At 40.1% G+C, this 14,698-nt stretch overlaps 2 protein-coding genes across 2 annotated transcripts; both read left to right on the top strand.

Annotated features, from left to right (window-relative positions):
• Positions 1-489: 489 nt before the first annotated feature.
• On the top strand, positions 490-7,821 carry LOC106563518 (protein lin-7 homolog C). The gene is made up of 5 exons (XM_014129173.2): positions 490-653; positions 1,946-2,064; positions 2,574-2,645; positions 2,728-2,937; positions 5,256-7,821. The coding sequence occupies exons 1-5, from the start codon at positions 617-619 to the stop codon at positions 5,421-5,423; spliced, it is 606 nt and encodes a 201-aa protein (XP_013984648.1). The 5' UTR covers positions 490-616; the 3' UTR covers positions 5,424-7,821.
• Positions 7,822-8,330: 509 nt separating this feature from the next.
• On the top strand, positions 8,331-10,479 carry LOC106563517 (60S acidic ribosomal protein P2). The gene is made up of 5 exons (XM_014129172.2): positions 8,331-8,442; positions 9,194-9,317; positions 9,464-9,512; positions 9,739-9,834; positions 10,364-10,479. The coding sequence occupies exons 2-5, from the start codon at positions 9,195-9,197 to the stop codon at positions 10,438-10,440; spliced, it is 345 nt and encodes a 114-aa protein (XP_013984647.1). The 5' UTR covers positions 8,331-8,442; position 9,194; the 3' UTR covers positions 10,441-10,479.
• The last annotated feature ends 4,219 nt before the right edge of the window (positions 10,480-14,698 follow it).

Genomic DNA, 14,698 nt, shown 5'->3' on the forward strand with positions numbered 1-14,698 from the left:
TGTTTACAAGTCTCCTATCACAACAAAAACATCAAACTTTGGACAATAGTCTATGTCCTCAGTTTTGCAGTTATTATAAGGTAACACAGTTTAATACATAGTAATGAGTACTAGGCCTATGTAGTGTTTCAGCTTTCAGAAAGGAAAATTCCTTATTGCTGTGAGAAGTGAAAATTAATCAATAGAAATGCATACATTATGCAAGCGCTGACAGAGATCAAAATTATGGTTTTAAACATATTGAATCAACATTGTAGGTTTACAAAGACATTTACAAACAATTCATTTTGGGTTATGAATAATGATCAGATAAGACATTTTAATAACTGTACGTTAAAATCTATCATTTAAATAACCATTGAAAAGCTGTAAATATTGCAGGTTATACATTTAGGACACCACATTTTCTAAAATATCAAATAAAACTTTAGTGATATATGACTTCTCCGTTTTTCCCACATCGTGTATTGGGCACATCGACCGTATATTGCGCCGTTTGCGTGTCCTTGACGCAACAACAATCCCCGTCAATACAGCTCAAATCTGTTGTTTATCGCCGAGTGGAAATTTTGCTAGTCTGATCATTTCTCCTGAACAGTGCCGGATTTAGGCTATTATGGCTTCTTTGGGGGAACCTGTTCGACTGGAAAGAGGTAAAACGTCAAACAAATCAGATTGCTTGATCAATAATAATGGTTAAAATTATGAAAATACACACACTAGCCAAACAGATGGCTAGCTAGTTAACGGTAGCTAATCTGGAATTTAATTTAGTTAGCTAACGTTAGCGCTAGTCATTTAATTTTGAAATAACTAGCCCGAAGTACAATCATCTCTCAAAAGTCAAAAGAAAAATAGATTATTTCAATATAATCGCTTTAGTTTTCAGAAAGACAGATGGGCTGAGTTGCTAATGTTGTAGCCAGCTAACGTTAGCTAATTTAGATAACTATCCTCTAAGGCTGGTAGTTTGCAGTGGTGTAAAGTACTTATGAACAAATACTTTAAAATACTAAAATCGTTTTTGGGGGTATCTGTACTTTACTATTTCTATGTTTGCCAACTTTTACTTCACTACGTTCCTAAAGAAAATAATGTACTTTTTACTCCATACATTTTCCCTGACATCCAAAAGTACTTGGTTACATTTTGACAGGAAAATGGTCCAATTCACACATTTATCAAGAGAACATACCCTGGTCATCCCTACTGCCTCTAATCTGGCGGACTCACTAAACACAAATGCTTTGATTTTAAATTTATGTCTGAGTGTTGTATTGTGCCCCTGGCTATCCATAAATAAAATTAAAATGGTGCTGTATGCTTTGCATAATGTAAGGAATCTGAAATTATTAATAGGTTTACTTTTGATACTTAAGTATATTTAAAACCAAATACCAAAACCAATAGACTTTTACTCAAGTAGTATTTTACTGGGTGACTTTTACTTGAGTTGTTTTCTATTAAGGTATCTTTACTTTTACTCAAGTATGACGAATGGGTACTTTTACTGCCACTGGAACTTCGTAGCTTCCTAGTAATGTTAGCAGTTGCACCCAAACAAAAGTTCAGCGTCCAGTATGTAGCTAGCTGTAGCTCAGTAGCTAGCTAGGTTAGTTTGAAAATGTTGCGCCGAAAGCCCGGACTATGTTACTTGCAGTCCTGATGATACAAGTCCCTGTCCGTTGAATTCTACCATGTGTTTACAAGCAGTGTGATGAAGATTTGGTAATGATCAGCTATGCCTGCATCATAATACCCTGTGCATGGACAGATTTACTTCATCAATCTACAAAATCAAAAACCAACAGACTCCATTACGCGTGTGCTGGAGTGTTAGATCCTCTGCCTCAAGCAATTATTTCCCAAACTAAAGTCTCTAAATCGATGTCAATTATTGGTAAGGTCTCTGACGGTGTGTGGTCTCCATGTTTTCTCCCCACAGACATTTCCCGGGCCATTGAATTGCTTGACAAGCTCCAGAGGACGGGGGAAGTGCCACCCCAGAAACTGCAGGCACTGCAAAGGGTCTTGCAGAGCGAGTTCTGTAATGCTGTGCGAGAGGTGAGCTGTGACGATGCCATTAAATGCCCATCACACCCTTCAAAGTTCAACTCAAATTATATGGCCAAATCTGGACCTCAAGGCCAGAAGTACTGCTGATTTTCATTCTCCCCCTCCAATCAGTGTGATTGATTCAGACCTGGGGCACCAGGTGAGTGGAAATAAATAATCAGCAGTACTCTGGACCTCCAGGCTCTGATTTGTGTACTTGTGTGAGATGGGGCTGATACAGACAGGCCTATAAAAACATGAATTGTTTGATTGCTGCCTATAGACTAGTTATTTGATTTCAGATGTAAGATTTGTCATTCCTTCAATGTCAGTGTATAGTGTTGTGATTACGAAATAAGATATCCAGTTTGAGGATTAATTAATAGATTGGAACCCTGGACAGCAAGAACTACCAGGATCTCCATTTTTAACATGTCAGACTTTTTGAAGGAAGTAATTCAGCTTTGCAGTTTGCATTCGACTAACCTTCTTTCTGCCTTTTCTAAACAACTCTGTAGGTGTATGAACATGTGTATGAGACAGTGGACATTAACAGTAGCCCTGAAGTCAGGGCAAATGCCACAGCCAAGGTATGTCAAAACAACAACAACCAATATTAAACAACTCTGTAGGCAACTCTGGGTTAACAACCTCTCCTCTCTTGCCTTGTAGGCCACTGTTGCAGCGTTTGCGGCCAGTGAGGGGCACTCACACCCTCGCGTGGTGGAGCTGCCTAAGACGGAGGAAGGACTTGGCTTCAATATAATGGGAGGGAAGGAACAGAACTCTCCTATTTACATCTCACGCATCATTCCTGGTGGAATCGCTGACCGCCACGGGGGCCTCAAGAGAGGCGACCAGCTTCTTTCTGTCAATGGGGTGGTACGTGTCGTTTATGCAGTCTCTGGTTGTGTCTGAATACCCGTACTTGCGTTCTAAATAGTAGGCATTTTGGGAAGGCGAAAAAGAAAGTTTCGTAGAATGTGCAATTTCGAAAATTGAGCATGCTTTAAACATTTCAGGATGTCATACTCATTTTGGCTTTTTGTCTAGTAGAATTTGCTGCACACTTGAGGAAGATAATTGTATTTCGAGGCCCACGTGTGTCTGACAACAGCTGAGGGGACAAGCTGTACCAAAATGAATGAACGTAGGGAATCGACACAATTGCGCATTAGATGATGTAGGATGAGCCTAGTATGCTGTTGTATTTTGCTTACTGCATTCGTTTTTACTAAACACAACGTTCTAAATAGTACAGTTGAAGTCGGAAGTTTACATACACTTAGGTTGGAGTAATTCACTTGTTTTTCAACCACTCCACAAATTTCTTGTTATAAACAAACTATAGTTTTGGCAAGTCGGTTAGGACATTATTTGACCCCCCTCAATTCTCAAAAGCGTGTGCTCTCATTATGATAAAACACTGGCTTAGTTAAACAGACCAACAAAAAAAGTGTCCCTTGTTTAGTGGTTTTACGCATCATCATGATGATGTGGCAACAACTTGCTTTTTGAAAAGTTCTATATCTTGAAAACTTGATTGCTGACATGCAACACATTTTGGGACTCTATCAACAGTGGACTAATGCATACTTTTGAGTGGATTATTCCTTTAAGAAATGGTCCAGGACCAGGATGCAGTTGAAGTCAGAAGTTTACATACACTTAGGTTGGAGTCATTTAAAACTAGTTTTTCAACCACTCCACAATTTTTTTGTTGACAAACTATAGTTTTGGCAAGTCTGTTAGGACATCTACTTTGTGCATGACACAAGTCATTTTTCCAACAATTGTTTACAGACAGATTATTTAACTTATAATTCACTGTATCACAATTCCAGTGGGTCAGAAGTTTACATACACTAAGTTGACTGTGCCTTTAAACAGCTTGGAAAGTTCCACAAAATGATGTCATGGCTCTAGAAGCTTCTGATAGGCTAATTGACATCATTTGAGTCAATTGGAGGTTTACATGTGGATGTATTTCAAGGCCTACCTTCAAACTCAGTGCCTCTTTGCTTTATATCATGGGAAAATCAAAAGAAATCAGCCAAGACCTCAGGGGGAAAAAATGGTAGACCTCCATAAGTCTGGTTCATCCTGGGGAACAATTTCCAAACGCCTGAAGGTACCACGCTCATCTGTACAAACAATAGTACGCAAGTATAAACACCATGGTACCACGCAGCCATCATACCGCACAGGAAGGAGACGCGTTCTGTCTCCTTGAGATGAACGTACTTTGGTGCGAAAAGTGCAAATCAATCCCAGAACAACAGCAAAGGACCTTGTGAAGGTGCTGGAGGAAACCGGTAAAAAAGTATCTATATCCACAGAAAAACGAGTCCTATATCGACATAACCTGAAAGGCCGCTCAGCAAGGAAGAAGCCACTGCTCCAAAACTGCCATGGGGACAAAGATTGTACTTTTTGGAGAAATGTCCTCTGGTCTTATGAAAAAAAAAATATAGAACTGTTTGGCCATAATGACAGTCGTTATGTTTGGAGGAAAAAGGGGGAGGCTTGCAAGCCGAAGAACCATCCCAACCGTGAAGCACGGGGTTGGCAGCATCATGTTGTGGTGATGCTTTGCTGCAGGAGGGACTGTCAAGGTTTTGGAGTGGCCATCACAAAGCCCTGACCTCAATCCTACAGAAAATGTGTGGGCAGAACTGAAAAAGCGTGTGCGAGCAAGGAGGCCTACAAACCTGACTCGCTTACACCAGCTCTGTCAGGATGGAATGGGGCAAAATTCACCTAATTTATTGTGGGAAGCTTGTGGAAGGCTACCCAAAACATTTGACCCAAGTTAAACAATTTAAAGGCAACGCTACCAAATACTAATTGAGTATATGTAAACTTCTTACCCACTGGGAATGTGATGCAAGAAATAAAAGCTAAAATTTCTCTCTACTGTTATTCTGACATTTCACATTCTTAAAATAAAGTGGTGATCCTAACTGACCTAAGACAGGGACTTTTTTACTAGGATTAAATGTCAGGAATTGTGAAAAACCTGAGTTTAAATGTATTTGGCTAAGGTGTATGTAAACTTCGGACTTAGTATGCAGTTTAAGTAAATAGCAGGCAAGCCAGATTTCGGACACGGCTACTATCAATATACATTTATCATATTCAGTCACCTAATTTTGTCTGTTATTTAAATTAATCCTCCTTTTATCTCTTTCTTTCCCCAGAGTGTGGAGGGGGAGCACCATGAGAAAGCTGTGGAGCTTCTCAAAGCTGCCCAGGGCGCTGTGAAGCTGGTGGTCAGGTACACTCCTAAAGTCCTTGAGGAAATGGAATCCCGCTTTGAGAAGATGAGGTCTGCAAAGCGCCGGCAACAGAACAGCTATCCCCAATAGTGTTTTTCATCACTGGCACGCAATTCCCTTATCTTTCACCCTCGTCCAGCCATCTGTCCCAGTCACAATTTTAACCTTCTAAAACTTAGCACACTAAGTTTAGTTTGTATCCACATATATTATATTTCTACCTTTTCTACACCCTACCCCTGCGACTTCTGACACTGTCCTCCACACCACGACTCAAGGCAAACACTAGATTTATCATATTTCTACAAGTAGTTGGTCATTCACGCTTTACATGTGCATTACATTTTGGGCTGACATATTGAATGCCGTTTGAAGACCTGTGAGACCCACCACAGATTGATTGAAGAGATGGTATTTTTATTTATTTTAGTACAGCCTTTATAATGTGCCTCAGGGCAATACAATTGTATTTAGTCTTGTACTGTCATACTGTCATTCAAATTACCCTCATTTTAATTTGGGTATAATACTAAGCTCAGATGATTTAACACTTCAATATCAGTTTTACTAAGCATTTGCAGGAATGCAAACTTCACACCTGCTATTTTTGAGGGCAAAAAGAACCGGTAGTAATAGAATACATTTGGGGTATAGAATATATATATATATATATATATATATATCGAAGGAATTGGGAATTGTGTGTAAATTTGATATAGAAATATTGTATTTTGTGTTTACCAGTATATGAAGGCTAAATGGAGACTGTTTCACCATTGTCTCTCTTTTGTTTTTTTTCCTCCTGAAAATAACGTGTGAACGTTTTGGGAGGTCTGTGTTTAGTATTCTAATCTTAAATTGTTAAGGAATTAAATAATACATTCTCTGAATTTATTTTTAACCTCGTGCGGATGTTTTTACTGTCTTACAAGCGTTAAAAATAGATTTTGCTGTCTCATAAAATATTCAGCAACTTCTAGCTTTTGCATCCCATGAATCATTTAGAGCCTTCAAATGTGTAGGTTTTCAGTGGGATGGGAGAAGCCTTACTAAGCACAGCATATGTCTTTTAAAATTCAAATAACCTTTTCTCCTTATGACAGTAAGGGGGGACAGTGTACAATTTTGAGACCTGAGGCAAACCTGACATTTTTAAATATTTCAAGAGAGCAATAAGTCAGAACCTTTCGAAACCAGAGGGGTATTTCACGAACAGGGTCAGTGGATTTTGAGATTCCCCAAGAAAGCTGCATTCCATAGCCATTTTTATAATTTCTTTGAGTTATTTTGCTCTATTCACACTTCAACGGTGTGGCCAACTCATTCGAGGTTGGTTTACAGTAGGTCGGCCAACTTGTCGCAGCGACGACACAAAAATGCCATTGTTGTCGAACACAAACTGACGTTTCCAAAAAGTATAAACGAGAAAAAGACAATTGCACTACCACCAGCATGGTTGTTTGAAATAGTAAACCCATTATTGAATGGCATTCATTAAAAAATGCATGTGATCTACTGGTATGTGAAACCCACCTTCACTAATACAGTTCAAAATAAAGACCAATAATGTTGCTAAGCTTTGTTTGAGTTAACAAAGCCATATTTTTGGTTGCTGACTTTGAATGATTACTTTTGACCTATAAAATTAGGTACATGTCCCATTTGGGTGAACTATCCCTTTAAGCTGTGAACTTAATTTGGCATCACTGATTTCAATTTCAGATGTTATTTTTTCACCTGAATAGTATAGTTTGTAATTTTTATTTTATGATGGTCACTCGTGAATGTACTGTATAATTCCAGTTGTATTGATAAAATAGATTTTAACATTTTTGCTGAATTGAATAAAATGTATTCATCTAAATCATAAAACATTTTGTATTTCCTTCACTCTAAAGTTTTCTTCACTTCATAAAGAAAATATTCTATGTTCTATTCATACTTTTAAACAGATGTGTAAAATAAACAAACGCTTAACAGATTTGGCACCCCATAGCAAGTTGGTTACATGTCGGCTTGCCCCTCAGTATGATTACTGAAATGTTGTCCTTGTCACTGACATTAATGGTTTCAACAGAATGTTCAGGACAGTTACCTTGCCAATTCCTAGAGCTTTGTGAAACACCCCTCAGGTTTCTACCCTCTTATATTTTGGAAGGGTCAATAAAATATTTTTCTAAGTGTTTTCTTTTGATATTTTTATTTTTTACAAGGGATTTTCATGAGAGGAAAAAAATCCTGAAACTATTTGTATTCCTTTTCTGACTGTTATATTCTTGTTTTGAGTACGAAGACCAAACTTGCAACTTTTATGAGAACTATTTGATATCATGTTGAATGTTTGCTTGTTTTGGACTGTTAGGTCTACTTACAAAATGTGCTGCTTTCAGTTTATTCTGTCCATTTGTATTGTGTTACGTTGATGTGGATGTATAGAATTATTTAGATCCAAAAACTGCACAAAATAAATTATACCATGAAAAATGTTTTTATTTGCTTATTTTTATTCTCAACTTACTATTATCATCACTTTTATTGTATATTTCCTTTAACAATTGTAGTTTTAACATCCTTTTTGTTTAGGAGGCCCACGTTTTTTGTTTGATACCAAATTTTGAAGATGCCATATTATGTCATATTGCCAGAGGAAAGAATGGTACTATAGTAAGGGCTCTGTACCGTTTCATAGACTATGGCACTATGTTGGTACTAATGTAGTCCAAATTAGGTGTCTGTTCTACGGTCACAGCACAGTCACAGCTCCATCTGTCCCGTTATTGACCACTGAGAGTCAATGGCACTTTGCTGGACTGAACAGTGGCCCAATCACTTACATGCCGCGTATAATTATCACCATGTAGTGATTCCAGTTTCCCTAAATGTATTTTTTTTCTGACATTTTTCATTGGGTTGAGGCCGCCCGGCCCCCGGACCATCTCCTCACTTCGTCTTGCAAATCAAGTGCACCCTGCATGAATTTTCTCCTCCAATCAAAATTCATTCGATTTCCCCGCCCATCACGCGTTTTTCCGTTTCCCTCCTGCCTTGGAACTTCCTTTCCGCCTGTGTAAATCTCGTCGTGAACACGCATCTGCCTTCTACGTGTCAAGTGAGTGTCTTTTAAAGGCAATTTAGTATATATACACCCAGTGAAAATAAGTCCAACACGGCACCATAACGTAGGCATTCCCTTCAAATATTTGTCTTACCCCTAACCTAAAATTGGACAACAAATAATGTATTGGAGAGGAGCATGCTAGCCAGTTAGCTTGCTACCTAACAGCCATGACATATCACCATGTGTACTCGCTCTCACTATTGTCTCATAGAAACAAGGCCCAAAACTGTAGCTAGTGCAGTGATTGGTAACATTATTCACTAGGGAGTTTTTCAATGCCACATCTTCATGTTCTGATTGAAGAAATAACGGTTATCAGTGACAACCTCACTAACTGGAACTTTGTGCACAGTGTGCTAGCAACCTCGGTTATCTAGCCAACGTTACCGAGTTAGCTAATCAGATGTTTTGAGTAAGGCAATGAGTCCTAGTGTTTGGTAAAGATGCCCAACTAACGTATTTTTTTGTCACTTAGATTCTGGAGGTGTATAAGTATCACTCTTGAAACAAATGCATAATAGGTATTTGTAGGCCTAGTTACTTGATGATCTGTGGGTATGACATGGACAATTGTTATACTTGTTTCTGCAGGTTATAGGGTTATACTGCGACGTTCCCTTTGAGACGCATGTGTACTACTTGTATTTGTCTAAAGTAACTTAACTGTATTGGATATTTTTTTTTTTAATGCCTTGTTTTTTTTGTCATATGATGTATAACTGCATCATGATCTGTATTGCAGAATGCGTTACGTTGCTGCATACTTGCTCTCTGCCCTTGGTGGTAATGCCAGCCCACAGGCTGCGGACATCAAGAAGATCCTGGAAAGTGTTGGCATTGAGGCTGACAACACACGCATGGAGAAGGTATGTTTAATATCACATGTTTTACCTTATCTCAGTGTTGAGTAAAAAAAACGCACAACTTGTGTGTTCTGAAAGTTTAGCTCAAACAGGAAACATGCAATTTCTATGGACCACTAATTTCTGACCCCTTTTTTTTCCCCCTTCAGGTCGTCACTGAACTCCGTGGCAAAAATGTGGAGGAGGTGATTGCCCAAGGTGAGTTGCAGAACTGTCAATGCATAATGAAATGTCACTGAAGAGAACACATCTACTTAAAATGAAAACCTGAATTGGTCATTCTGGACTAAGCACACTGGTGGTTTAATCTGCTAGAGATTTGCTTTGAAACTCTAGCACGGCATTTCTGCCACTGTATTAGTGTTATTGGTATATACAACAATGTAGTTGTAATTAAATCAGTTAACTGTAATTTCTCTGACAGGCTATGGTAAACTGGCCAGTATGCCAGCAGGTGGTGCTGTGGCAGTGGCCAGCTCAGGTGGAACCGCTGCTGCTGGAGCAGCTGCCCCCGCTGCAGGTGAGCATACATCAGAGCCCACATGAGTGTTCTAGATCCTTGTCAAGTTGACCTTTTGGATGTCCATTTTCCATACCAATCTGGGCTCAATGCCTTCTAATGGGCTGTTAAGTTATAGATATTGATGTGCGGGTCAGCTCAATATCGATGGGGCACTTGGTCAGGCAAGCTAAAGCTTATTTGCCTTTACTAAATACATGGGAAATGTTATAGTAATGACCAGAACAGTCTCAATGCAAACAGCATTAAAACAGTTTCATTGCTAAATGCATGGATTTTTTAATTGGTATTACATCAAGGCTGGTAGAATGGGACCGTTTTAAAAACAGCAGGTCAGTTTCGGATTAATAGATGGCTGATCAGCACATTACTAGTTCATAAAGGGCAGTTTATTTTGTTTATTAACATGTATTTTGGTAAACTGTTTATTATATTACTTTCACTATAACTAGCTTTGAATATCTCTGTTTTCAGACAATGTATTTGGTGAAGATGGTATTGTTAATTGATTACTGTGATCTCTTTACAGCTGAGGAGAAGAAGGAAGAGAAGGAGGAGTCTGAAGAGGGATCTGATGACGACATGGGATTCGGCCTGTTCGACTAAACTTGTTAAATCTGAAATAAACTTTGTAAAAAAGGAAAAGGCTAAATGTTCCGTGTATTTTCTGCATTGGGTATTTTGCTTAATGAAAGGAAACTTTTTTTTGTTTCCATCTGGACACAGCCGCTGAAGCAGTTGGGTGCTGCATAGCCCTTGATCATGACTTCCATTACATTACACAAGTCATTGGATGAGGGTGTCTTCTGTACTGGGGAATTTTGTTAAGAGCCCTTGATGCTCACTTTGAACATTACCACACATAACTTGCGGCAGTGTTTTGAAAGCAAAAGGACCTTATCTTTCATATCAGATAGAAATGTAATAAAAAAGGATTAGGGTTCCCACACAAACATCTCCATGTTACAGTGTGTTTACAGAAAACAGATTGAAGTTAGTCTACTTACTACCTGTGCTAATTGGCCATCTGTGTCTCCTAACGTGTGTAAATGGATGCTACAAAAGGGTTGCCACTGGAAAAATACTATTGGCTGCAACTGTTAACTGTACAGCAAGTGTATTTAGCATTTGTGAAATTATTTTGGGATATGAAAGTAGACATTTATGTTTATAGAATTGTACCACAATTGAGAATCGATTCAGGTTTAGATGGAGTATTTGGCTGTTTAGGCTTCCAGAGCCACATCGCCTTTAAACAACATGTAAGGTCCTTGGACTATAAGGGGTAACGTTAGGTACCTTTAATCCATTTTTGGGCTTGGTGCTGCAGTGCAGCCATGTGAAGGTGCAAGGAGTCATTTGCTTGCTATTGTACATTTTAAATCTAGTTCTATTTTGGGAATTATAGTCAAGGTGTGTGACTGGTATTGATTGTCGACTAATTTGACTGCTACTACACTCAAATGATTTCGGTAGTTGCTAGTGTGCTAAAAGGTTAAATTCATGGATAAAACAGCAGATGGCGCCATTTACCCTTCTGCTACTGACCCTGTCCAGAAACAACCCGTCTCCCTCCGCACTTGTCTTAAAGTCTTGAATGGGTACTATAACAAATGTTGAGCTCATGAATCTGCATGTAAACTACCCAAGGTCCATGTAAAACATCACAGGCTAATACATACATTAATAGACAAGGACAGAACTACATACACACATTTCAAATCAAATGTTATTTGTCACATGCGCCGAATACAACAGGTATTACAGTGAAATGCTTACTTACAGGCCCTTAACCAACACTGCAGTTTTAAGAAAATACCTAAAAAAAAGAGAGATAAGAATAACAAAAAATAAAGAGTAGCAGTAAATAACAATAGCGGGCTATATACAGGGGGTACCGGTGTCGAGGTAATTGAGGTAATATGTGCATGTAGGTAGAGTTATTTAAGTGAACATGTTTAGATAATAACAGAGAGTAGCAGCAGCGTGGAGGGGGGTGGGCAATGCAAATAGTCTGGGTAGCCATTTCATTAGCTGTTCAGGAGTCTTATGGCTTGGGGGTAGAAGCTATTTAGAAGCCTCTTGGACCTATACTTGGCGCTCCGGTACCACTTGTCGTACGGTAGCAGAGAGAACAGTCTATGACTAGGGTGGCTGGAGTCTTTCACAATTTTTAGGCCCTTCCTCTGTCACCGCCTGGTTTCGAGGTCCTGGATGGCAGGAAGCTTGGCCCCGGTGATGTACTGGGCCGTACGCACTACCCTCTGTAGTGCCTTGGAGTCGGAGGCCGAGCAGTTGCCATACCAGGCACTGATGCAACCCGTCAGGATGCTCTCGATGGTGCAGCTGTAAAAGTTTTGAGGATCTGAGGACCCATGCCAAATCTTTTCAGTCTCCTGAGGGGGAATAGGTTTTGTCGTGCCCTCTTCACGACTGTCTTGGTGTGCTTGGACCATGTTAGTTTGTTGGTGATGTGGACGCCAAGGAACTTGAAGCTCTCAACCTGCTCCACTGCAGCCCGGTCGATGAGAATGGGGCATGCTCGGTCCTCCTTTTCCTGTAGTCCACAACCATCTCCTTTGTCTTGATCACGTTGAGGGAGAGGTTGTTGTCCTTGCACCACACAGTCAGGTCTCTGACCTCCTCCCTATAGGCTGTCTCATTGTTGTCAGTGATCAAGCCTACCACTGTTGTGTCATCAGAAAACGTAATGATGGTGTTGGAGTCATGCCTGGCCATGCAGTCATGAGTGAACAGGGAGTACAGGAGGGGACTGAGCATGCACCCCTGAGGGGCCCCCGTGTTGAGGATCAGCGTGGCGGATGTGTTGTTACCTACCCTTACCACCTGGGGACAGCCCGTCAGGAAGTCCAGGATCCAGTTGCAGAGGGAGGTGTTTACTCCCAGGGTCCTTAGCTTAGTGATGAGCTTTGAGGGCACTATGGTGTTGAACCCTGAGCTGTAGTCAATGAATAGTATTCTCACATAGGTGTTCCTTTTGTCCATTTAATATAAGTTGTCCATTTAATATAAGTATACACATTTATGCCTTCATAACCATGTGATTCATAGACTACTGAATGCAAGTGAAACACGGAAATCAAAGTACATTAAGATGTGTTACAAATAGGCTGCTGACACTGCTAAATTCCCCTGATGTAAATAATGCTACCATGTTCCTGTAGTTACCACCCTTAATGGGTATCCTGGGTATAGACTTTTACAGTTACCACCCTCAATGGGTTTCCTGAGGTAAGATGTAATCTCTTAAAGGTCCAATGCAGCCGTTATCTCAATATCAAATCATTTCTGGCTAACAATTAAGTACCTTACTGTGATTGTTTTCAATTGAAATGGTCCGAAATAATCATATCTTAATAGCAAAGAGCAATTTCTCAAGAAAATAATTTTGCTACGACTGTCTGGGAGTGGTCTGAGTGGGGAGGGGAAAACGGAAAACTAGCTGTTATTGGCAGAGAGGTTTGGAATGCTTTCTTATTGGTCTATTAACTAATTTGTCAACAGGCAAGCCAAAACTCCATCCCACCAAACAGGCAGAAATTTCAGCCGTATTTCAAACAACTCTTACACTAAAAGGGTATTATCATAATTTTCTACAATTTCACAGTATTATTCCAACCTCATAGTGTGGAAATATATAAAACACAGGAAATCACGTTTTTGACAGCACTGAGCCTTTAAATTTGTACAACTTTTGTTACAGCTACCACCCACTATGGGTTTCATTAGGTAAAATACAACATTGGCACCTCCTCACCACCGATGAAAGGCGTCTGCATGCTTCCCAGCCAAAACAGTTTGTGCAAAAATTATGACAACATTTTGTGACATTTTGGTTCGTTTTGGACTTCGGCAAGGTTTTTTTTGGTTGTTCAGGCACACAACATTTTTTCTTGAGGCAAGCCGAAGTCGGTGTCGGTAGCCAAAGTCAGTAGCCGAATGCAATTGGTTAACAGTAGGGATTCTTCAATTAAATGCCTGTTGTCATTCAAAGGGAGACGACTCCTTCTCATGCACATTTTTTCACTTGAGAAATACTGCACCAAAGATCCTAGTCAGATGCAAAATTATGTGACGAAGATCTCCTCTGCAAAAAAATGTCTAAATTAGTGTATACTGGCTACAACATGTGAAAATGGACAAACAGTACTATTGCTGCTTTTTTCAAATTTTTCAAGCGAAAGTATTTTTTAAGGTAGTATGCGAGCACACTTGTTAGGTTCGGCTAGGCGCCAGGCAAATTGAAGCATGCTGACGCCTTAACACAGGGGCCTCAGCCCTCTGCTGTATTCTCTGTTCTCGCACAACACCAACTCCATTATCAAGTTTGCTGACAACACCACAGTTGTAGGCCTGGAAAACAACAACGACGAGTCAGTCTATAGGAAGGAAAGTGAACTGGCATTGGGGTGCCAGGATACCAACCTCCCCCTCAACATCATCTAAAGAAAGGGGTTGATTGTTGACTTCAGGAAACAGAGGAGGGAACGTGCCCCAATCCACATCAATGGGAGTCAGCAGTTTTAAACTCCTCAACGTCCACATCACAGAGGACTTGACATGGACCAACAACACCAAAACTCTTGTCAAGTGTGCGCAACAGTGTCTCTACTTCCTAAGGCAGCTAAAGAAATTCGGCATGCCACCCCAGGTCCTCTCCAAATACTACCGCTGCACCTTCAGAGCGTCCTGACCGGTTGCATCACAGCCTGGTGCGGGAATTGCTCCATCCATGACCACAAGGTCCTCCAGCAGGTGGTGGAGACAGCCCAGCACAGGACATCTACTTGAAACGGTGCCCGAGGAAGGCCCGCAGCGTCATCACGGACCCCACACATACCAG

The sequence above is a fragment of the Salmo salar genome, chromosome ssa11 (genome assembly GCF_905237065.1).
Source record: "Salmo salar chromosome ssa11, Ssal_v3.1, whole genome shotgun sequence".
Classification (NCBI taxonomy): Eukaryota; Metazoa; Chordata; class Actinopteri; order Salmoniformes; family Salmonidae; genus Salmo; species Salmo salar.